We start from the raw sequence: 26,335 nt of genomic DNA on the forward strand, positions 1-26,335 counted from the left end.
TTTGTTCACTGTACTATTGAATTATCGTTAAGAGAAACGATCTGAACACGACTTACTGTAAAAAAGAAATTCGATCTTTTAGTAGTCTTAACATAAAGAAATCTTTCGTATTTTCTCCCACTGCGCGGCTTGAGCATAGTAACTTAATTTTTATTTCCCCCACTGCGCAGTTTATGTTCGTGACGTCGGACTGCTAAATTGATTTATGCTGAGGCCTTCTCTTTTCTAGTAGGTGTTGTTTGTGCCCAGTTCACTTCGTTGGATGGAAGGTGGACGCTGCCTCCCCTGAGCCACCGAATGTAACTTTTTTTTTTTTTTGTATAATTATTAGTCTTTTCCTGAACGCGCTAAATATTCCCGAATGAACAAAATGAGCTCAGTGTTTGTATTTAGAAATTTTGATTGGAAAGTTTGAAAAATTTTACTCTAATCTCAGTTGCAAAATAATACTTTGTTTCATCGCTTTCTTACTATGTTTAAATGCCAAAAAAATATAATGCTTGCATTATATTGGAACTGTTCCTTACAAAAATTTCATTGCGGTTTAAAGATCTTATATAGGTCAAGATCTATCATTTATGAACTATCAAAACATTTTTAAAATCATTCTCTTAATTGCTAAGTAATCGAAAAATATTTCACATTTCACAAAACTTTAAAAAGTAAAAAAAAAATCAATAAATAAAATCTAGAAACCTCTAAAAAAAATGTCGGGAAAGGAAAATAAAACAAGGCTTTGATCTATTGTGTATACTATTTTATCTACCTAAATATTGGTATTTTAACTAGCTGCAATTTTAATTTAAAAACCTATTTAACCTTTTGACCGACTGCCATTTTGGTTTACTTGTTGCACCAGCCGTGAGCTAAAGGTTAAGAAGACAATTAAACGATCTTAAGAAATTAATTATTTCTTTCTTAGTATTTTAGACGAAAAAGTAACGCAGGTGGTGACTGATAATTTTTAATCGCTACTTGTTACTCTCCCTGTTTGCGATGGCAACCGTTAATTTTGTCCATTAGTCGATAAATGAGTCTCGGTAGCTCAGAGGATAGAGCGCTCGCCTCAATGAGGTGACCCGGGTTCGATCCCAGCTTTGCCTGGTCGGTCTATTTGTATTCTGCTGCCGGCTCGCACCAGCCACAGCGTTGACGTAAAATATCCTCAGTGGTCGACGGATCATGGGTTAGAATCACCCTGCCTACCGGTTAAACGTAGGCATGGGTGCAAGTGTTCCGTCCCCAGGACGGATTTCCGTCTTTCGAAAGTGTCCGCGGACGGAAGTAAGACGGAAACAAGACAGACTTGAAGACGGAAATCGGAATTTTTTTCCCCCTGTCCTTAAAAATATTTTTTAGGTCTACGTTATTGGTCTACTTTCTTATGTCCTGTTGTTATTTTATCAAAAGACAGATGAATAAATATTTTTTGCACAGTATTTAAACTTGATGTATTATGGTAAAGCTTTCTTAGACAGTTTGCATATGTCGAGGGGGTATTGCGTATGTTAGGTATTTCAGTCAAAAAAATTTTCAGTCTTGGCCTTTTTTACAACTTGCACCCATGATAGGAGTTTTTCGTGGTTTTCCTCTCCATGTAGCGCAAATGCGGGATAGTTTGAACAAAAAGTCCACCACGAAGTTTAGTTTATCTCGATGCTTGATGCAGAAGTTTCCTTGTCTTCTGGATTGGGTTTAAAATTTCATGGCTACGGAACATTGATTAGTTGCAAGCTGATAATTGGGTCGACTGTTTAACGCCGGTTATAAAATATTGATAAATGCTAAAAAAAATTTTTAATGTCATATGTGCCCTTTGATTTTCGAACAATTTATTCCACGAGGGGGGGAGGACCGATTCCATAAATTGGAATTCTGTGTATTGTTTTGTTCTGTAATATTGATTCAATTGAGCTGCATGCACACAATTTAACGATTTTTTTCCGTGCAAATCTTTAATGTTCCTCCTACTGTCAAGTTCTCCTCGTATCTCATTTTGCATTGTTTCCTTTCTCATTGTTTCCTCTAATGTTAATAAAATTTCAACACGGCGTTTAACAATGTAGCAGCGATTAATGTTTCGAACAAGGTTTGCTATTATCATTTAACCTCGTTCTTTTTTTTTTTTTTTTGTAAGATGCGAGCAACTTTGAGATGACTAACTAATTGTGTATAAATTTTTGCTATTTTAGAATGCCATAGAATTCTAACCAACCGAAAGGTAAATCTTTCAATACCTAAACTATCTAAAACTATATTTTATATACACATTCTAATTGAGGTACAAGATGATATTCACCAAGAAAAAAAAAAGAACATACACTTTCATTGTTCTGATATACTTATCAATTTAAAGGCATAAAGTTTAAAAAAATTATCTTGGATCAAGCTGGTTCTGACCACAAGCAAAAAGAACTCTTACGTTGTTCTACTTAATTTTTAAGGCAAAAAAAAAGTAAGCAATCCGTTTTTTAACATGTAGAGTGAGGGAAAAAAATACCCATCCTGAATAACTTTTGATCCGATGATCAAATCACGTACTTACACTCGATTTCTAAGATTCGAGAGAATGAATTCATATATGCTAATTAACGCAGACGATATTTTAATTTGCGAAATCAGACACAAAAATGTACTTTTTCTGAATAAACATACTTTTTTTTCCTACGGATTAGGATTCCTGACCCCCAAAATATAATATAGTTTGTCTAAAATAAGAACTCCCTCAGACATTCGTCTGCACCTGTGGCGGTGACTATGGTAACGAGGTGTGACTATTTCAAGTAGGGGTGTGGGGTCACTGATTTGGAGTGGTTTCGGCGAGAGAAAGAGAATCTCTTTCTTCGGTCTATTGTGTTCAGTCCTGGAGTAAAGCCACCCTCCCTAAAATGCGCCATTCTTGTTTCCATAGCACCAGACAACCTCAGATTTTGTGGCGAGAGGAGTTCTTAGCTTAGACAAACTATAATTTGGTCTTGAGAGCTGTGGAAAGTTTGTATACCTGAATTTTAATTTTACTTTTAGCGAATTTTGCCTTATTTCGGGAACTTTTTAAGCGAATTTAAAACTTTTTTTGTGAGTAATTATGAATTTTGTTTTATCTGAAGATAAATCTGCTCAAAAAGTAATTTTTAATTTGTCATTATTTTATTTAATAACAGTCGATGAAATTTTAAATTGTATGATACACAAAGTTTTGCGTTATTTTAAAGCATGTAATTTTATAATGCAAAATTTGAACGAAATCCGTCACCTGATTCTTGAGTAATCGAATTTTAAAGACATTAGATATTTTTAATTCGATTTCTCTGAAAATGTAATACTTATTCGATCCATTTCGTTCGAATTTTGTATTTTGCCATTAAAAATTAAATTCTTTAAAATGATTTAAAAATGTGTATACCTTGCAATTGAAAATGTTTCGAAAATTATTTAATTAAATCATAATTTTTTTTTTAAACGTAGTTAATAAATATATTTAAAAAAAAAATAGTTATTTTTAGCGTGGAATTATATGTTTAAGGTCATACCCTCAAACCTTTGTTGAGTCCTAATCCGTGAAAATTCTGTCATTAGATCAAAAGTTAATTGTGATGTTTCGTTTATATTTTTGTTCACTGTACTATTGAATTATCGTTAGTTTTCGTTGTTGTTATATATTTTTCATAAATTTTGGATATTGGCAAAAGGGAAAAAATATATTTCTTAATTTAATTTAAAAATTTTTTTTTCTGTGAAAGTACTATTCTTACAATCATATTTACTTGAATACTTATTGACTATAAATTTTTTAATTAATAAAGGTGAAAACTTAACGTTATAAAAGTTCAAATTTTTTGGGCAAATACCCTTAAAATCAGCTCAAAACACTCTTAAAATAGAAATAAACATCTTTCTATCCCCCCCCCCTTTTTTTTTTTAACCTTCCCTTTTTATTTTCAAACGTTCGAGATAGAAAATCTTGTTCAGATTGAAACAAGAATTTCAAACTGAATAACGAACCGAAATTGACGTGACATTTAAAAAAAAAATTAAAAATAAAATTGGGATGAATGAATAGTAATAAAAAAGCTGACCTGATATAAAATAAAGTTCGAAATTATTAAAAAAAAAAAAATGCTCTTTAAAGGGTAAAAAATACTCTTTAAAGGGAAAAAAATAACTTCAAATATCAAAATAGGCCCTGAAAAAAGAGAGAAAGAAAAAGATTATTGAAATGCAAATGTCAAAGTCGGTTCTTAGCTATGATTAATTATATTCTAAAATAAATCCCCTAAAATTTAAAAAAAAAAAAAGTTTTTCAGTTGTGTAACATCAGAAGACGATCATAAAGAAAAGAAAAGCCTAGCAACAAAAACGAAAAAAATTAAACGCGATGCCAAAATTTAAATCATAATCGTGTGACAATTATATTTACGTTTTTTGGCAATTAAATCTCATGTTTTTTTGTGTGTGTCCTCACTAAGTGGTAAAAAGAGTTTCCATAAGCTGTGAAGGATTACTTAGCATACACGTGACTTCTGAAAAAAGAACGATATATTAAATATAGAAAGCAAAAGATTATTATTTATTTCGACTTTCCCCCTCCTCACGAATGTGTGATGGCATCGTCCATGCATTCACACATCCCTGCAAAGAGTGAAAGTGGGACAAGGACAACCACTTGTAGTTATTCCTCTTTCAGCTATTCTCAATAATGAAAGGAAAAAAAAAATCATCCGTCCAAATGGCAAGTGCGATTTGTGGAAAGGGGGGGGGGGAGAACTGTTGCTTAGTTGTTTACAGATATGCTTATGCAAGCTGAGATATTAACACGGTGCGTATCGTTTTTAAAAAGTGCTTAAAGGTGCTTATTTTCGTTATTTAAGCCCTTGAAGGTGTTTTTTTTTCATTGGGTGTTTTTAAAAAGTGCTTAATTTTTCCCTTTTCGAAAATGAGATTTTTTCTTTACCATGCCGAGTTTTGCAACGTATAATGCAAAAGCGTGCTTTTAACATGTTTCTATTTAATGTTTTCACAATTCATTCAAACATAATTTAAATCTCTCGGTCATTTTATAATGGCTAATCAGGGATCTGTTTAGAAGAAATTTGGGTTCGTTAACCGACCCTTCACAAAATATCTTTTCATAAAAACTGACCCCTCAGTAAATATTTTAATTTAAATACGGACCCTTAACAAAATAATCTATCTTTTAATCGGACCCTTCACAAGAAACACTCGAAAGACAATTGCGTATTATTGTAAAAGGGCGGGAAAAATAGACTGATGCTGAGTGTTCAGTCAGCTATTATAGATATTTTCAAATCTACTGGCAATCGACGTATATTACTCTAATATTTTGTTAATTATGTTTTTTTGCTTTAATTCTAAGGCTAAGTTTGATCTCATTTCATTTATATTATGTACCTTAACCTCTTCGAAATCAAAAAAAAATTTATAAATTCCAAATGTAGTATTCTAAGAATATATTTCTACTTCTACAAACATCGTGTGTCCATTCTTATTGATATTAAATGATATTTTTTGTAAATAAATAATTGAGCCATATATTATTTATGTTTTTTTTTTAAAAAAAAACTATTATTAATTTAAGAATTGTTTAAGTTTACTTTAAGTGTAACACATTAGAAGTGATACATAACTAAGTTGTGATATTTAAAATATGTCAATTGAAATTATTAAAAATGTGAGTGATTTTGTTTCCATTATTCGTCCGAAATGAATATTCTGTGTTGTGCAGTATAGGCTTAATACCAAATAGTTGTATGTTGCATCGTTAATAGTAGCAGCAATAGCTGTTTATTTTTTTAAAATTTTTTGTTTTGTTATAATTTTACAGTGTTGAGCATAATCTTGTATCCATTTACAATTTAAAAACTCCTTGAAAAGGTTTTTTGCAATAACAGGAACCTATTCACGAAACAGAACCCTGGTTGAAAGAATGTGACTTACGCTTATTTTATAGTCACAAATTACGAGTAATTTTTTCACAATTTTGCAAAAACTGGACCTTTTACAAAATGTCTGGACAGACCCCTGCTTATATAATCAAGAGAAAGAGTTCTTTGTCAGAAACTAGTTATTTTATCATGATCATGTAAAGTCTTTGAAAATTATTTTGCATTTTATTAATGCATATAGTACTTAATAAATTTTGAGTGCTTGAAAAGTACTTAAAAGTTGCTTATTTTTTGTTCAAAGATTTGGCTACGCTACACCTTCCATTGAGGTGAACTGGGTTCGAATTCCAGCAATGGCTGATTGATACGAATTCCGCTCCCGACTCGCACTGACCACAATGCTGACGCAAAATATCCTCAGTGGTAGACGGATCGTGGGTTAGAGTCCCCTTGCTGTCGGGCTGACCGTGAGAGGTTTACAAGGTTTTCCTCTCCATTTAACGCAAATGCGGTTTAGTTCCATCAAAAAAAGTCCTCCTAGAAAGCAAATTTCTCCTAATACTTGATCCAGGAGTTCCTTTGTCTTCTGGATTGGGTTCGAAATTACAAGACTACGGAGTTGAACATGGGTGGATAGTCGTAAACCCAAAATTGGGCCAGCTGCTCAACGACGGTTATAAAATAAATGAAAATAAAAACTGAGAACAGTCATAAAAATAGCATATTATTCGCTAAAAAGGGTTACACAATGGAAAGACAGAGGCTTCGAGCAAAACACCCTTAACGTTGATCTATCATGGTGCAGATCCATTTCGCTGTAACTTCAAATAAGTGTACGTAAAACCATCGTAAAAATTGAATCATAATATCGTGTAATCAAATTTAAGATGATACGGTTCCTGTCCAAATTATTATACGCACTATAAGTAAAATTTTAACTATCAGGTGATACTATACCGAGTTATTGTTTTTACGTGACTGAAACCGGTTCGCACTTGTTTACGTGCATGTATCAATGGGTTAACAGTGTAATGCAATACGTTAAAAATAAATACATATAGGAAGTATATAAAAATCCCCCGAATAAAAATCCATTACATGTATGTTTAAATATAAAAGTATTGCCTATAAAATCGTGGAAAACATGTAATTGTTAAAAAAATTCAGTGCATCGAATAATTTGGTCTAATTATTATAATATACTAATATAATACCTGATATAATAAATATTCTGTATTTATATAGTATATCGTCTACTTTGTCCAATCGTCAAATTTATATTATATACCGTCTAATTTAACCGATTGATACACGTACGTAAACAAGTGCAAACCGGTTTCAGTCGCTTAGAAACAATAAAGCTGTATAGTATCACCTGATAATTAAGATTTTACATAGAATCTTATAGTACGTCTAATAATTTGGGGAGAGATTGTATAAGTAGGCACGGCATTAAGATTGTAACTAATTTGTACGACATGTAGTTCTAAATCAACAACACATTTCTGACTGTGTCTTAATTTGGTATCCAATAATGAGTGGGTTTTTATAATATGTTCTATATAAATGTTCTTCTTTATAAATGTTCTATATAAATGTTCTCTCATTGCAGCTGTACGAGCAGATCGAATGAGAGGAGGTAGGAACAAATTCGGACCTATGTACAAACGTGACAGAGCACGAAAGCTACAAATGATGAGACAAAAACAAATCCAGAGAGCCCAGTGTCTCGGTATCATGACCAACAACGAGGTCACCCCAGCCTTGCCTCCACCATTCGCACCCCCAGCAATGCCATCACCATCAGTCTACGACCCCCATCACATCAAACAAGAACTCATCCAAATACCCCAACTGAGCTCATCCACCAGCTCACCGGACTCATCTCCCTCTCCCCTCTGTACCTCAGCTCAGACCAACTCAACGATGGCGGCTCATTTTGCCCTGGCCGGTGGACCACCAGTCCTGTCTACCGTGCCAGAGCCAATGAAATCATGGCCTTCATCCACCAGGGCACCATCACCACCCCATCCGACTGGGTCGAATGGTGGTGCATCCTCTGGTTCACCCAAACCACCTTATCACTACGGAGACGTGAGTCCTGTACCACTTACAGTAAGAAGTCCATCACCTATTCTTATCGGAAGTGGTAAGATCCCTCACCTAATCAAAGATTTTCAGACGTCCATGCCTGACGACAAAGATTGGCAGTCTCAACTCTTTGGTCTTCTTCAAAATCAAACATACAACCAGTGTGAGGTGGATCTTTTTGAACTTATGTGTAAAGTTATTGACCAATCACTTTTTGCGCAAGTTGATTGGGCCCGCAATAGTGTCTTCTTCAAGGAACTGAAGGTAAGAATTTATTCTTGTTGTTGTTGTTTCTAATGCTACCTGCCACACTAGCAAGCCTGCTTGGTGAAACTGATCAAATTTAAGGCAGAGGGTGCGTTTCTTGTTTTTCAGTGGAGGCATCTATGGCCAAGAATTCGTCTTCAGCTACATACCCGTTTATAGGGCGGACCCATTCATACATCCATTAATTCATCCTCAGATCGTACTTTTTGACCTGGATCAGATATCAGAGAACAATCGAAGTCCAATCCAGTACCCCCAGAGGTATTGATTTGTTATATGAACATGGAGGACTTTGCGACTCGAGAGATTTAACGTGCATCAGTCACCATTTACTACACGGGGAGTCTTCGGCTGGCGGGGTTCGAACCCACGAAATCTCAAGAATTTATTCTTAAAACACTTCTTCAGATGAGGGATACTGAATTTTAAAAACAGGGGGCGTATAGTGCGACTTTCAGGAGAGCTCCTCCAGACATCCGTTTTGCGTCGTGGCGGGTGTCATGGTTACGAAAATCAATTCACTTCTCGTAGGTGAGGGGAGAATAGTTTTGTTTTGATCTTGGTATAGGTCAGCGTAAGTAAACCAATCGTCACCTTCATTTTTCCGTTGCACCATTCCATTAAATATGTGCTCTCGCTTGTTACCATAGCAGCAGACAGCCCCAGACTTTTCGTCTGGAGGAGTTCTCCTCCAAGCCGCAACTATAGCATTTTTAAAAAGTGCTTAAAGATGCTTATTTTCGATTTTTGTTTCTTAAAAGCCCTTAAAAGTGCTTTTCTCACTAGGTGTTTTTAAAAAGTGCTTAATTTTCCCTTTTCGAAAATGTGATTTTTTTCTTTCTTCACCCTGTCGATTTTCGCCACTTTTGATGCAAAATCGTGCTTTTCACATTGTTCTATTCCATGTGTTCACAATTCATTCAACCACAATCCATTTTGGCCTACCGTCGGTCTATAGCGTATGAAAGCGCTAATCATTTTACATGTTTGCTGAAATACTTGCGGGTAATATAGTTATATATAGCGGGGAAAATAGTGTTTTTTCTCAGAAACTAGTTATTTTATCATGATCATGCAATGAAAATTATTTTGCCTTTTGTTAATGCATATAGTGCTTAAAAATGTTTTTTGAGTGCTTAGAAAGTACTTAAAAGGTGCTTATTTTTTCTTGAAAGATTTGGCCATGCACCTTGACTTCCTTGTTATCAGTCTTTGCAAATTTATATTTATATTCAAAATTTAAACCACAAATTCTTTTTATTTTCACAAAACTGCGGCTTTTCTCAATATTTGACGTTTTGCGCCATTTTATGAAAATGGCATCTTCTTCGCAAAAAAGCATATTTTTTACGACGACCGAGGCTTTGAAAAACAGCCTTAATATATACATTTTATTTTTTTAAATTTTCCTTTTATTTTTATTTAAACTGACGAAAATCCGGATTTCCTAAGTAAAAGTAACATTGAGAAAACTAATATATCCGTCCTTCATTAAATGCACTCTAATTTCTTTCCTTTTTCCTTTCTTATTGCAGTGGTTAAAGGCTTAGTTACGCTTGCTTAGTTCGAGATTCGGTTTGCTAACCCATTACATTTGTGCAATCAGTTTGTTGCGTCGTAAAAACTACAAACTCTGACATGAAAATTTAGCTTACTTCAAGTTCTTTTTTTTCTTCTAAAGAACGTTACGTTTTTAAGATGTAATATTAAGCCTTCTATGATGTCGGTCATAAATTCTTTTTCGCGCTTAACTTTTATTTGTCTTGCGTTCAAAGGTTTTTGGTTTTAAAAATTAAATATCTTAAAAAGGTTCCGGTTGGGCATTAAATTGTTATTTATTTATTCGTTTATTATTTATTTTTTTATTTGGTTGAAAGAACCCAATATAATTATTTTGCAACAATTACAGTTATTTTTGTTGTAAAAAATATTGAGGAGAAATTTGCAATAAAAAGAAACTTATGTGATATTGAACGTAAGTCGTGGTGGCTCAAGGAATAGAGCACTCGCTTCCCAATGAGGTGAGGGTTCGAATCCGAGCGATTCGAATTCCGCATCCTGCTCGCATCGACCACAGTGCTGACGTAAAATATTCTCATTCGTGTTATAATGCCACTTGCCAACACCAGCAAACCTGCAATGGAATCAAGGAAATTTAAGGCTGGGGTGCATTTGTTTTTCAGTGGCGCCATCTATTGCTAAGAATGCGACTTTAGCCACACAAGACGTCATAGATCGTTTTACAGGGAGGACCATTCATTCATCTACGTATCGTAATTTTGACCTGAACCAGAGAACGATAAAATATCAAATGCAGTATCCCTAGAGGTATTGATTTGTTATAGGAACTTGGAGGACTTAGTGACCTCGACAGATTTGACGTGCATCAGTCACCATTTAGTACACGTGATTCCCAGTGGTAGGAGGATCATGGATTCGATTGTGATCCGTAAGGCTAATCGGGGGGAAATTTTCGTGGTTTATTTCTCCATGCAAGGCAAATGTTGGTTAGTTCCATCAAAAAGTCCTCTACGAAGGCAAATTTCACTCAAACCTTGATCCTGGAGTTCCCTGGTCTTCTAGATTGGGTTCAAAATTACAAGACTATGGAGTTAAACATAAGTAGACTCAAATATTCGGTCGGCAGTTTAACGACTGTTATAAATAAATATAAATACGTCTATATAAATACGCCTTTGTCTAAAAGATAACGCAATCAATTATATAACTGCTTGCACCACTATATAAGATTAGCTAGATATCCTGATGTCTAACTCTTAGTTAAAGAGTTACAAAATGGTTTCAAAGTTGTCCGAAACAGCAGGGTCGCGAAATACTAAGATAATGGAACGGTTACCACATTTGGCGAAGTTTCTCCACAATTTTTTTTCTTTCTCTGTGTTCTGAAGTTATAGCTTTCGCAGTGATTTTTATTGTTATTTTAATTTCTTTCTTTAATATCATGTGATGTTTAAATCAAAGATATGTTAAAAATGAAACTAAAATAAATAGCATTTTCATTAAAAGAGCAAATTATTGACAAGGTTACAAAAATTAAATTGGTGAAAGTATTTTTTTATTTTATTATTTTTATTAACATATTTTTTATCACTTAAATAAATATTTTTGTCTTAAATAAATAAGCTTTTTATTTTATTCCTTTTTTCGTTCACTAATAGAATCTCGATAGATGAATGTTTGTGTCCATGGAATTAAAATTTCAAACACTTTGCGACTAGCTTGAGCACTCAATAGAGTAAAGCTCCATATCCGATGTCAATGCAAGATTGAATCATATTTTGGCATTAGCAGAACTTATTACGATATTACTGTCAAAGAGGCAATCAACATTTTCCGACAGTTTTAGACTGGCTAGAGCACTCAAATTTAAAGTAACACTTAGTGCGAAATTTCAATATGATTTGCAATCATTTCACGGCGGTTACCAAAATTATTTCCAAACGGAACTTGTCATTTGCGACCACTTTCTGATTAACTAGAGTGCTCATGTTATGAGAGACCTTCAGTGCCTGACGACTAAGTAAGTTTCAATCCTTCCCAAAACAATCAGAATTAATCACCGTATTATCGCCGTTAATCACCATTAATAAGTTAACTGAATGAATCACTGTATTATCGCCGTTAATCACCATTAATAAGTTAACTGAATTAATCACCGTACTATCGCCATTAATCACCATTAATAAGTTTACAGATTGCTGGTAAAAGTGTTGTCCACTTTCCGAAAAACTGAAGTGTTTAAACCTAGATCCGAGCCTGATTATAAATTAAATAATAATTATTTCCTGATAACTTTGTCAGAAGCAAAATTTTTTTATTTACTGCATGGCTTGTCACTGCGTTTTCAGAATTTAAAAAAAAAATTGAATTTCTTCAACATAAGGAACGAAAGCTTTAAAGAACTACAGAAAAATCTTAATTTTACGACTATTTTTGTTTTGTTTTAATAGTTCATGATTTATTGGTACAGTTATTTATTTTCTTCGTGGTATTTGTTATCGCCTATTTGTGTGGTATTTTAATTCTAATTATACCTTACCAAAAACTATAAACAAAACTTAAACATTCCAGATTAGTCGCTTAAGGCCATTTTCATCTTTTATCATGCTCGTTGATTATACAACCACAAGATTTAAGATTTGCGCTTCAGATTGGAGGAAAATCATTAATATATAATCCAATCCGTCATCTTCTATCATTTTGACTTTAATGAAATTTATTTTTCTTGTTTTTTTTCTTTCAAGTTTGGCTCTTTACTAACTTAGAGTAAAGAAATTCTCCTCCCAGAGATTGCGGTTTTGTAGGGTTTTTCGTTATTAGTGTATCTTTGATGTTTATTATTTATTTATTTATTTTTAGTTCTTTTAAAGGGGGATAACTCGGAGTGCCATGATTTCTACAAATTCTAAAAGAACTTTTATCAAGCATTGCACCTCTCTTCTCTTCTAAAGCTGCATTTTTTTTTCTTTCTTAAATTCAGCATTGACCTAGCTTTAAATTAGAAGCAACCGTATCTTCTGTGCGTCTTCGTTTTTTTTTTCTCTTTAAAAAAGAAATAAAAATAAAATAAACGATAAAATTATACCTTACCAAAATTTAGGAAGAACTTTTCATAAGAATTGTTATCGCTTGCAATAATTACATTTTCAAACGATTTTTTTTTTCTTTTTAAAAAAACTGTTAAAATTTCTACAAATTTAAGAAATTAAGAAAAAAAAAAGAAGAAAAAAAAGGTATCATTGTAATAAAACTTACCATCTCACAGGATTTTATTTTAAGAGACAAATATTTCAAACTGTGCGTTTTATATATTTTCTACAAATTAAAGAAGAACAGTCAAAATAAACGATACAACTGTTGTTGAACAGAAAGTAGTATTACCACACACTGGCAAAGCAAGCGGTAAGAAAGAAGCATACAGGCGACAAATTCCTATAGTTATTTCCTTAGGATGCTCAGAGGCGATGTGCGCATGCTAATGCAAAAATATGGGAATCTGCCTCTCGTATGTCTCTTACCGCTCGCTCATTCAGTGTGTTTGGCTTAAGAACTTTTTACTTTTTTAAAAATTACATTAAAAAAAATATTTTTTTAAAATTTTTGTCTTTTAAAATAAAATCTTGTGAGATAGTAGTTTTATTACAATGATGTTTTTTTTTTTTTTTTTTTTTTTTTTTTTTTTTNTTTTTTTTTTTTTTTTTTTTTTTTTTTTTTTTTTAAATAAATTTCCTAAATTCGTAGAAATTACAACAGCTTCTTTAAAAAGAAAGAAAAAAATCGTTTGAAGATGTACTGCAAGCGATATCAATCCTAGAGTATGAAAAGTTCTTCTCAAATTTTGGAAATAAAGCACAGTTAAAAATATCCTTTCTAGAATTATAGCTAAATTCGTATAACATACTTTAGGACTCGGGGTTGCCGGTTACTATTTTTTGACGCGATTGTGGCTGGTGGCCCCGAGATTTAATCCTTGTTTTTCTATTGGGAAAAAAAATACATCTTAAGAATTTTTTTTAATAGAAAAATTAGCATTTTTATGCTTAATATTAAACATTCTAGTAATTAAAAAGCACTATTACTTCAAGCGATTCCTTGTTTCGTCTTCCCCCTTCTTTCTTTTTTTACTTTTTGTAAGAAACATAAAACTTTTTATAAACTTAGGTTGTATCCTCCTTGCTAAAGATTAACGCGTCAAACGATTTTTATTCATAATGAAAAGAAAAGATACCTTTAATGCATTTAATTAAGAAAGAAAAGAGGCGGTTGCTTACACTTGTTTACTCTTTTATTTTTACCTTGACATACTTCGATAGAAAAATGTAGAGAGTTTGCCTGCAGTTATTTACATTTCTTTCTTCCTTTTTTCCCCATTACCCCCTCCTATCCTTTATCGTAAGTTGCGCAAATAATCGAACATAAATTTACAATTTCTAGAAAATAAAGTTTCCTTTGTTGTTTCTTTTTTTGTTTTAAATGTCTCTATTGTTTAGATTTATTTATCATAAATGCTTATAGTTGCAAAAATGTCCATTTTTTTTGTATGTTAAAATAATAATTTTTTATTTATTTAAATGTGCTCTTAGAAGGAATGAATTTCATGGACCATTTTACTACTGTTTTATCTTTCAAAGACTTTGTTTTTGGAGTTTCTAAAAAAAAAAAATCTTGAATTGTTTTTCTGCTATTTTTTGTCTTTAACACATTTTTTCGAAGCTCTTTTGCCAAGGGGAAAAAAAAACCACAGTTTCAATAAGTTACGCTTGAAGGGCAAAGCCATAATTTTAAAAGTTATTAAACTTTTTTAATAATCACCAATTTGGCGACATTTTCTCACCTAGATAAAAATAATCAAAATTATCGAATAATTATCAGTTTTGCGAATGTTTTATATGCCGAGATAATGATGCGTTGAAGTAACTTTTCAAATACTAAAAAATCAGATCACAAACGTTTTTCTTTTTCGCAAAATGGTGGCTTTTCTTCATATTAATATTTTGCGCCATTTTGGGAATTATAGAGAGCTCAGTCTAAAAAGATAGACTAAACTAGATCTCATTTTTGACTGATAGGAAATTTCGAATTGATGATTGTTGGATACATAGAAATTCTATTTTATTCCTTCATTTAGGTTTTATTTTTAAATGATATGAAATTTCGAATTTGTGAACATCATTGATATAAAAATCATGTTATTCTTTCAAATTTTTTGAGGTAAATCATTTGGATTTTATTGTTGATTGATAGGAAATTTCCGTTTAATGAATGTTGGATGCATGGAAATTCTATTTTATTCCTTCTGATAGTTTTTTTTATTTTTAAAAAATCATATGAAATTTCGAATTTGTGAGCATCATCGATATAGAAATTATGTTGTTATTCTTTCAAATTTCTGTGTACCTCTATTTTTTGTGGTAAATCATTTAGATTTTATTTTTGACTGATAGAAAATTTCGGATTGGTGAATATCAATTAGAAAATATGCAATGAGTTTTCCACTGTATACCTTATACGTATTTTAATGTAAATTTTATAAATCTCATTTTTGAATGACAGAAATTACGAATTAACAGATGCTTACAAATTATAACTTTAATGAGAATTTATTGATCTCATTTTTGAATGAAGGAATTTTTTTTAAATATAAATCTTAATATTTATTTTAGGAAGCCTTTCATTTGTGTAGGGCATAGAATAGAAAATTGTTACCCCCCGCAGGTTATTTTATATTTGTGCATTTCCAAATTATAATTTTAATTAATAAACGCTCACTAAAAATTACTTTATTGATTGTATTTACCGTGACTAATGTAGCAATAATGCTGATTTTATCTTCTTTTTATGAAACACAGCGGTTCATTCTGTGATTTTTTTTTCTTCTGTTCGTTAATTATTCATATTTTGATGGGCATTTAATGCTTGAAGAATGTTTAATGATCTCATTTTACAACTGAGTCAAGTCGTTTAAAGTGATACAGCTCAATTCCTCCCTTTTTTGTTGTTTACATATTTGCATTTTTTTTTCAACTATGGAGATCTTAACACACTGTAACCATAGGAGAAACCCTCTGAGGCAAACTTTCTTTAATCTACATGTGTATTATAAAAGTTATTTTTTTAACAACTATGAAGATCTTAAGAGGCGTGCTATACTGCAGTAGAAACCCTCAATGGCACCTACATATGTATTATTAAATTTAAAAATTATTTTTTACAACTATGAAGATCTTACGAGCATGCTATACCACGGGAGAAACCTTCTATGGCACCATATATGTATTATTAAATTTATACAACTATGAAGATCTTAAAAAGCATGCTATACCGCAGAAGAAACCCTCAATGGCACCTACATATGTGTTATAAAATGCAGAGAAAAGTGAGTTCAGGTTTTCAAATGCTGTAATTTTATTATTTTTCAAAAGATCAAAATATTGATATTTTGAAAACATTTTTTCAGAATTTGAAACTTCGTTTTTTCTAGGTTTACCTGAATTCACTTTCCTCTCAACTTTACATTTTAAAATTTTTAAGGAAGGTGAAGCAAGATATACCATATCCTTTCACCCACGATATAGCGCCATTTCATCAAACGGGGATTTATACTGAATTTAATCTCTTCGCATGTTGTGCAGAAAATATATCCACTAGTTTTTTATTCTTTAGAACACAGTATAGTGTAACCTGTTGAGTTGACTATAGTCACTTGACCACCTGTCCAAGTTTACCTTTGTGATCTACGTCATATTAGTAAAAACAGCTTCATCACATCTTTGTAACTTGACTACCTGTCCAAGTAGATCATTAGGTTGGTGGTAAAATTTTTAAATTTAGAAGAAAAAAAGAGAAAAAACACTCGAAGTTTTTCTTTCTTCTTCTTTTTTTCTTTCTTTCTTTCTTCTTCTTTTTTTCTTTTTTTTTTAATGACGGCTTAGGACACTTTCGTTTTGTTGAACGAATGAGTACAGAGTTACACCAAAGGTTTCAGTCCAAATGGGATTTTTCAACAAAAAATTTGATTCCTTTCTATAATTCTTAATTCTAATAACAATAATAATAATTATAATAATAAAATATTTTTGCCAAAAGTGGCTAGAAACTTCCACTTCATTGGGGAATTTGATGAACTATCTGCAAGCAAAGACTCGCATAACTGAATTGCAGAACAAAAATAGCCTCATTTGTTCTCTGATTCAATTTTGGTACAGAGATAGAGGAATTGTCGAATAATCTACGAAAAATCTATGAATTGTAGAATCTAAATAAAAACGAGTGAAACTGGCTCTGTAATTTAATGACGGCAATGTTTTTTTTTTAATATTCTTGTTTTTTTTAAAAAACTTGTGTTTGATTCATTCAATACGTTACTATAATTTTCTATTTTCAAATTGTTAATTGGGTGCCATTTAAAATTATATAAATTTTTCCCTTTGTTTCGTATATTAAATCATGGTTGCAAAAATGTAATATGTGTATTTTATTCTACAATTCATTGTTTAATATTGGGAAAAGGGGTGTTCTAGGTTTTTCATTGTCCGCGCTCTTTTCTACTAGATCAACTTCATCGATTAAAGTACTTCCAACACCATAATCACTAGTTAAGAGTTGTAAAAGTTGAATTTAAAGAAAAAGCAGGCTAACATAAGCATTAATAAAAAAGAAGCGCAAGATCAAATTAAAAAAAGCAGACGATAATTTTGGAACTTCTTGGAGTTAACACCGTGCATTTTTAATCTTTTACTTAATATTGATTTAAAGTATTTTTGTGTTATTTTTATGATAAACTTATTCACGATTACTGTCTTGGCTGGCGATTTTAATATCAATGTGAATATAATAATGAAGAAGGAAAATTTTTTTTTTGTATTTTGGCTGGAATTGAAAACCAATTCAGCCCATTGGACGACAAGAGGACGTATATCGATGCAGTTTTTGCAATGTTGAGGCGTTTATAAAAATCGATTCAGAATTTTTTTTTATTGACCAATGGGGTAACTAGTGATCGCAATAATGTTGATCGTAAATAACGATTTCGTAATCGTACAGTTTTCTTTCTTTTGTAATGAGTCGTTATTATATTCTTTTTCTATTTCATTTATTTTATAAATATTTTTATTTATTTTTTGTTCACCTGCCCTATAATTTTTATACAACTAACCTAGATCTTTTGGAATAGTCCCAATCTGCCCTTCTTTAAACGATTCCTTTGAAAATGTATGGCTATGTGGTAGTTCCCTCCCTACACCCTATATTTTTGTTATTTAATATTTTTTTTTACATTTGTTTGTTATCTTGAGAGAAGAGAGGGCAGGGGAATTCTCTTCGGTTACAGGTAGAAAGAAACTAGGTCAGTGCAGGTTGTATGGGTTTTCTTTTCTGTGACCTTTCTGTTGTGCCCTGTACTTTAAAGGGGAAAGAAGAAGAAAAAAACGAGGAAGAGGGGTAAGTGCTTACTTGGGATGAAAGAAAAGTCAGGTGAACTAGGGGGGTAAAAAAAAAAGTGTATATATTGCTTTTGCTTTCTGTAATCTTCTTCCTCGTTTGCTCAATTGCCTCCCCTCCCCTTATTTTTCCCCCCACTTTGAAAGGTGAATTTCGTATGGTTTGTTTACTTTTCTAATACTAAGCACTTCACGGCGTTATCTTCGATTTTGAGTGAAAATGTTTGATTTTAACAAAATGCCTGTGGTCAACCATTACAGGGGTCTGTTTAGAAGAGATTTATAAACGGACATAAAAATCATAAAAACGGACCTTATCATAAAAACAAAATATCTTTTCATAAAAATGGACCCTTCACAAAATAATTTATTTTTTAATCGGACCCTTCACAAATTTGCTTATCTTCATTATTGTTTTGTTAATCGAATAAACCCTTCCCGGGGGAGGGGGGTAAACGAGACAAACTAAGTTTCCCCAAGTTTAAATCCAAATGAAGTGTATTCTAAAAAAAAAAAAATTTCTACTTTTACAAACACCGTGTGCGCATTCTTATTAATATTAAATCATAATTTTTTTTTGTAAATAAATAATTTCTGACAATTTTTTAAATAAAATATTATAAATTTAAGAACTGTTTAAGTTTACTTAATGCGTAACACATTGAAAGTGATACATTACTAAGTTGTGTTACATAAAATATGTCAATTGAAATTATTAAAAATGTGAGAGATTTTTCTTTCCATTATTCGTCCGAAATGAATATTCTGTGCTGTGCAGTATAGGCTAAATACCAAATATTTCTATGTTGCATCTCTAATTAAGTAGCAACAATTTTTGAGCAGGATCTTTTATCTATTTACTATTTAAAAACTTCTTGAAAAAGTTTTCAGCAATTTTTGCAATAACGGGACCCTATTAGCACAAATTCACAAAAGCAGGACCCTGGCTAAAAGAATGTGACTTAATGCTTATTTTATATTCACAAATTATGAGTAGTTTTTTCACAATTTTACAAAACAGGACCTTTCACAAAATGTCTGGACAGACCCCTGCATGACATAGCTAAGTAACACTAAGTGCGTTGCTATATCAATGGCGTAACACACACACTAGGTTTATTACCTATTACTAAATAAGGAGCATGTTATAGTTACGTTGTTCTCCCTCTCTCCTACCCATTCTACTACTACTTTTTCCTACATATTTTTTTAGGTTAATAAAAATTTTGCAGTGGCAAATTTTTCAGTGGGGTAATACTATCAAGCTCAATATTTTATGTAAATTTTTTTTAGAAAAAGATTATCTTAATTATTACCCGGTTAAAGTTATCTTAATTTAATTCTAAATAATAAAAAAAAATAGTCATTGCAATTTACAAACACCATACTCAGGGACCTATCAAGACGAATTCAGGCCCTAGGCCCACCAAATTCGCCGGGCCTTTTACAAAATATTTTGAAATTAAATTACTGAAGTTTGAGTAATTAGTCCTAGCAATGGAGAAGAATCTATTTAACTGCATGATTCAAGAGAAACATTCTAAAAAATTTTGAAAGCAGGCAATTGAATTGAAGATTATTTTTCTAAGATGAAGTTTACGTATCAGTAAATTAAAGCAAAATATAAAGCAGCAAAATAATGTTATGTCAAAATAAAAATAGTTTATTGACCGCAAACAATTGAAACTAGTGATTTTTGCTAAAAGTCACTGATTAACTGAATTATTTTTTTTTTTATTGTATGCTGTAATTATTTTTTATTTAGTACTTAAGCCAACACAAAGCTATCCCACCTTCCATTAGACTTTTTACTAATTTTTGAGGCCCTTCAGAAATTGTGGGCCCTTGGCCCATGCCTATCGGGTCTAGGCGATAATCAGGTCCTTACCATACTTATTGTATTCATTTTTATATTTCATCTAAACTTAAAAAATATGATTACAAAAATTTAAAGAGAAATTAATAATTAATAAAAAAACTGCACAGATTGATATAAAATAAAGGTATATCGTTTTTCCGATTATCCCTTCCACTACGCACCAGATTTTTAATGTTGGCGTCATAGATTTATTCTATCAAAAATTGCATCACGTAAGGCATGCTAGCAATTTCAACAGTGGATTTTTTTTTCTTCATCTGCGGAGAACTTATCTTCAACTGCAATAGAACTCAGTATTTTCAATGGTATGGACAATAAAAAATTTTTTGAACTAAGTGAAATGAAATAAATAAAGATATTTTTCATGTCTCAAAATTTTTCTTGCAAATCTTAGAATCGAATATTTCTCTTTTATAGCGAATTCAAAATGTTAAAAAAAAAAAAAAAATCAATATNTTCTAAAGTTTCTAAGTACATTGGTAGTAAACCATTTGATGACCAAATATCCTACCGAATAATTAGTATTAAAATGTTCTTTTTTTTGTACTTTTTTTTTTAAAGTGTGAAACTAAGTAAAATACTTTTTATATTTGTAGATCTGTTGTTTTCTAGCATATTTAGTAATAGTTGATAATCCTTTCCCACAACTAGACTAATTAAAGTAGTCTAATAATAATAATTAAAACGTTTTTAAATATAAATAGCTTTCTTTTTTTTATGACTTATTTTAATTGTGTGAAACATAGTTAGTACGATTTAACAAAATTACTATTTTTGTATATATTACTTCTTTTCCTCAACAAGTAAAAGGAAAACAGGGGAAAAAGTAAAAGAAAGAATATGAAACGTTTCGGAATTAGCTTAAATGAAATTTGAGCATTTGTTGGCCTCTTATGTTTTAACTGACCTGCATCGTGGAACGTTTTCAAAATGCTTTATCGCAATACCTTAATTGCTACATTCGAAAAAAGCCTTTCAACACTTCTTTATATTGCTCAACTTTGCCTAAAGTTAGTTCGAAAAAAGTAAAAGAAAACTAGAATTGCACTCTTAGTTCTAGGCTTGAAATAATTATCCAATTAACATTAGCCTCTGATAAATGAGCGAAATACTCTAGAGTGATTTTGAAATTCGCATATTAAATTAGTCAGCTGATTGCCTTATTTTACATGATCTTGACATGCTTTGTCAAAGTTTGAAGGAGAAAGGCATTTCTCCTCCCCTCGAGCGTAAAATGGAGCCGTCTATTATATGACGTCATCCTTCTTTTTCCCACTCCACTGTCTCTCGCTTTATCACTTTCACTTATTCTGTCAGAAAGTGGGTCAGTGGGACAAGATGCGAGAGGATAAAAAAAATTTCAAGGCGAATGTTATGCTGTGGCGCCATCTTTTAAATGACATTGAAGTTAAAACGAGGTTGGATTGCCAGTTCATGTGTTTAGAAATGTTTTCATTAGTTTTAACTTTAAAATTTTAATTATATTTCAAGTTATACTTCTGATGCAAGTTTGAGAGAATTTCCTAAATTGTTTCTATTTAGATGTCATGGATCATATAGTTAAAACAAATTTCTGAGGACACACTTACAACAAATTTACGACGTCCAACTAATAATGCCGTGTATCTAGTTGTTATGCATTTGATACTAGTTTACTTCTAGTATCAGATGTATAGCTAATATACGGCTTTAATAGTTGATACTAATTTACCTATTTAAGTATTCAGAAATGTTTTCAATAATTTGAGCTGTTAAATTATGTTAATTAGTAATGTTTCAAGTTATATATCTGATACTAACTAGTTTGAAAGAATTTTTAGTTAATAATGCCTAAGTTTTTACATCTAATGTTAGTTTGCAAAAATTTCTAAAATAATAGTGTTTTAGATGTTATACATCATATGCTTTGAACAAATTTCAAAGTATTAATGTTGTATATTTATTAGTTATACATTTTATACTAGCTAATTTGAACGAATTGCTTATTAATAATTCTTTATAAATTATGCACCATATTTTAATGCATCTTGTATTTTTTCTATCTAATTAACGTAAATTCACACTCTATTTCTTACCGATTTAGAAGACAAATAAATTAAGGATTTCATTTTTAAGAAACTGTATTTAAAATATAATTTTAAAATTATACAACTATTTTATATAAACTTTATTACCTTTAATTTAATACCTTTCTTTTGTTTAATATTCATGTCTTAAAAAATAACAGTTAAATTAGGTATAATTTTGATATTTTTAAATCCTTCATATATTGAATTTCAATGAAATATTAAGAATTTAATTTTGAATGTATGCATGCTTGAAATCTAACCCTTTATCACTAATACTTTACTCTCAATTTTGCTCTTTCTTTCTAAATTGCATTGTAATTTTTTGCGTATAAAAAATTTTCAAGACGGCATGAGAAGTATTTTAACTATTTCTACATATTTTCTCATTAATTTCTCAGTTAGCTAAAACTTTTGGTTGGTCAGTTTTTGGTGTACTGTATTCTGGACACTTTATATTATTTTCAGTTTTGTCTTTCCACAATAAAAGCTAGTTTTGCACTTCCACAATAAAAGCTATTTTTTATCTTCAGACTATTATTGTTTCTACCAATGAATATTTCATATGTGCTAATAAAGTTGAATGGAAGTGAAAAAGAGTTAAAAATCAACAATAATTTTCACTAATTTAGATTGTTGATTGAATAAATAAAAATATCACTATCAAACTCGAAAAAGAATTCTAATAAAATTATCAAACAGCAGCTGTCGCCATAGCAACGCATGCAATGACGACGCATGCGCATTATTTAGTATTACTCTTGAACAGATTTTTGAAAAATGTGATGACGCCCAAATAAGATGCGCACTCCATCAAACCCAAAACAAGAGCCGTTTTGATGGGTAAAAAAATTGACTTTCTTTTTCTTTCAAGGAAGATTTTTCAGTTCGCAGAAAGGTCTGCAACAATTAATTACAATATTAGACCAAATAATAATAATAAAAATTTAGTGTCTAATTCATCAAAATGCTTCACACTATTTACTTACGTATTTAATTTGAAGAATTTTATTATATTTTGTGAGGAAAGCAAAGCAAATTAAATTTACAACCATTTAAAAAAATATAAAGTTGTTATTTTTATAAAACCTCTCAGCTCCTTTGTTTCCAAATTTGAATTTTAACATTTACAGTTTAATCTATACATTTTTTACAGATAAATATATAAATTTTTTACCCTTATACCAAAAATTTGTGATCTTTTTAAATGATGGAATTAAAATTTAATATGTAATCCAACTAAAATCCCATTGAAATATTTTAATGTGTGATACATTTTATTTTGATTTCAATAATAAATATTTTAATTTTAAAACTGTGTTTATAAAGTTATAAAAAATTCACTTTGTTGCATGCATAAATAGTATGCTTCCGTAAATAAATAGTATATTAAAAGTGTTGGCCAATAGAAATTTTTAATGCATATTTTATTTTTTTAAGTACCTTCTCCTAAAATTTTGTCCCGTAGTGGACTGATCGCAAAGACACGGCTCCCAGTGGAACACCGAAGTCAAGCATCACTGGCTGCTGTCAGTAGGCGGGTGGGTGATCACTTTGCTCAGCCTGCGAAGGGACCGAGGGTGCGCGGTATCTGTCCGCGAAACTGTTCTTCCGTAAAGTGCCCGATTTCGCACGCTGGTCGCTATCAAAGCAGGGGAGCCATCCCCTCTGCAGAGGATCAAAATTGCGATGGCATGTCTTCGGATCATCCTCACGGATGTTTCCCAGACCGTCTCCAATAGCCCATTGTGCAGCTTTAAGGCGACGTAAATAAAGTACCTACCTACTCACCTATCTCCAAAAATTTTAAGTATATATTAAGTATACATAGTACTTATAATTGGAAAAATAAACCTAAGAATTTTTAACTATGCATTTTTATTCTCAAATTAAACTTTCATTTTCTAGCGATGATTCACTTAAAATTCTAAAAAAATATGTAAACAATTTAAAACTGTTTTAATAATTGAACTAAAAATCTCATTAGAAAAATTCATTATCATTTTAAGGCAAGCTTTCAATTAAAGTGTGTATATGTATTGAGAAATAAAATTTGATCAGTAAAAAAAACTTAACATATAAATGTTATAGCAGTTTCACATTTTGATATTCTTACAATTTACAGTATTCTTCTTGGAATTCATTAACATAAAAACGTAAGTAAAGTGTGAAATTTTAGTTCCTGTTTTTTTTATTTTTTTTATTAGGTAATAAAAATTTTTTTCTAAAGTTTCTAAGTACATTGGCATTAAATTTGCCACGAAAATTTAATTGAAAATTTCCAAAAGTCATTTTTGAAATAACATTTTAATACCATATTTTGGCCAGTAATATTTTTTTATATTTTAGATAATTCTATGTTTGAAGAGAATATTTAGCAAATCAAAAATAAATTAAGGACATATTATTTATCTAGATACGCGTGTTTATTATAAGGCTAATATAAATTAAAATTCAAAATAATAGGTTATTTAAGATTTTAATATTCTGCATAAAACTTAAAATGAATAATCTGAAAATGTGTATTTTTTAAACAAAAAATTTAATTGAGGCATTTTTTACTAATGTTTCATTAATATTTATTGTTAAACAATTGTAACAGTCATTTTTAGTTTCTTTCATTTCATCCAGTTTGTTTCACTTTCATCAATATTCTGGAAGAAATAGATCTCTTCAAGAGAGATGAAAAAGTTTTCGCAATATTATTTCCCCCCTTTTACTTGAAATAAATGTGCAAAATTGATTCTCATAAAGTTTTAGATCTTTTTACAATTATTTACTTAAAAGTTGTTGTCAAATTTTTATTTTATTTTATTAAAAAAACTGTTTTTAGCTCAGATTAAACTGTGCTATGCTTCACCCCTACTTAAGCGCATCCTATTTTCCGGGGTGTCAGTTAACTTACTCACCCCCCATATTTTCCAGAGTATAAGTTGATCTATATGAACGTGGACTCCTATATTAAACTTCGAGTCGCGATGGCTCAGGGGATAGAGCATTCGTCTACCAATGAGGTGAACGGGGGTTCGATCCCGGCAATGGCTGGTCGATACGAATTCCGCACCCGGCTTGCACCGACCACAGTGTTGACGTGAAATATCCTCAGTCCTAGACGGATCCCTTAAAGTCCCCTTGCCGTCAGGCTAACCGTGGGGGGCTCTCGTGGTCTTTCTCTCCATGTAACTCAACTGCGGGTTTGCTCCATCAAAAAGTCCACCACGAAGGCAAATTTCTCCCAATACTTGATCCAGGAGAGTTCCCTTGTCTTCTGGATTGGGCTCAAAATTACAAGGCTTCGGAGTTTAACATTAGCAGTCGTAAACCCAAAAATTGGATCCGCTGTTCAACGTCGGTTATAATATATTCAACTTCAAAATAGTACATTTTGTGTCTAAGTTGTATTATTAAAAACCTGAAGTGCCCTTGCAGAAAAACAAACTTTTTGCAAATTAATAAAATTCAGTTATTTAAAGGTAATAATGGGTATAGACAAAAAATAAATATCATATCATAAAAAATAATCATTATCAAGGCTTGGTAGTTATAGCAAAACATTCTTTAACTTTTTTTATTTAAAATTATCTTTTGTTTTTGGTCCTTATCTTTTAATTACCGAGATTTTTCTGCAAGTGTTAATTCAAGGGTCGACTTACCTAATGAACACAAAATGTGCTATTTTAGAAGTTAAATGCACAAAAAAAAAAAAAAAAAAAAAAAAAAAAANAAAAAAAAAAAAAAAAAAAAAAAAAAAAAAAAAAAAAAAAAAAAAACTTTTCTTTTCTGCGGAATATTTGAATCACGTATTTAAATAATCACTTTTGGCGCACTCAATTTACGACGATAATATCGTAAATCGATGTAATGTTTCAATTGTATTTTCGGCAGTTATTAATAGTGATTTTCACGTGGATTTTAAATATCCCGATATGTTTCAAACAATATGGAAAGTCCGAATCGTGCGTATCGTAAATTTTGAGTATTTACTTTTTAAGGCAATAATTCTATCGAATTTTCTTCAGTTATTGCTATTAATTTCTCTATAGTTTTAAATCTGATATATATATATTTTTTTTTATGCGATATTATTTATTACAACAACGTAATCTCGAAACAAAACGCGCATTTGAGGAGCCCGACTCCCGGGTTTTCGTCGTCGCTCCCCCCCCCCCC

General features: G+C 31.2%; 1 protein-coding gene across 2 annotated transcripts in view; it reads left to right on the plus strand.

Moving 5' to 3' along the window:
- LOC107440180 (ftz transcription factor 1) overlaps positions 1-26,335 on the plus strand; it is a 190,270-nt gene that overhangs the window by 137,880 nt on the left and 26,055 nt on the right. For both annotated transcript variants that reach the window (XR_006225056.2, XM_016053025.4), the window contains exon 3: positions 7,516-8,258. Coding sequence is in view for 1 of the 2 variants with exons in the window: in XM_016053025.4 (XP_015908511.1) it covers positions 7,516-8,258 (743 nt within the window). In the remaining variant the exon portion in view is untranslated. The remainder of the gene's footprint in view (positions 1-7,515; positions 8,259-26,335) is intronic.

This window comes from Parasteatoda tepidariorum, chromosome 1 (assembly GCF_043381705.1).
Source record: "Parasteatoda tepidariorum isolate YZ-2023 chromosome 1, CAS_Ptep_4.0, whole genome shotgun sequence".
Lineage (NCBI taxonomy): Eukaryota > Metazoa > Arthropoda > Arachnida > Araneae > Theridiidae > Parasteatoda > Parasteatoda tepidariorum.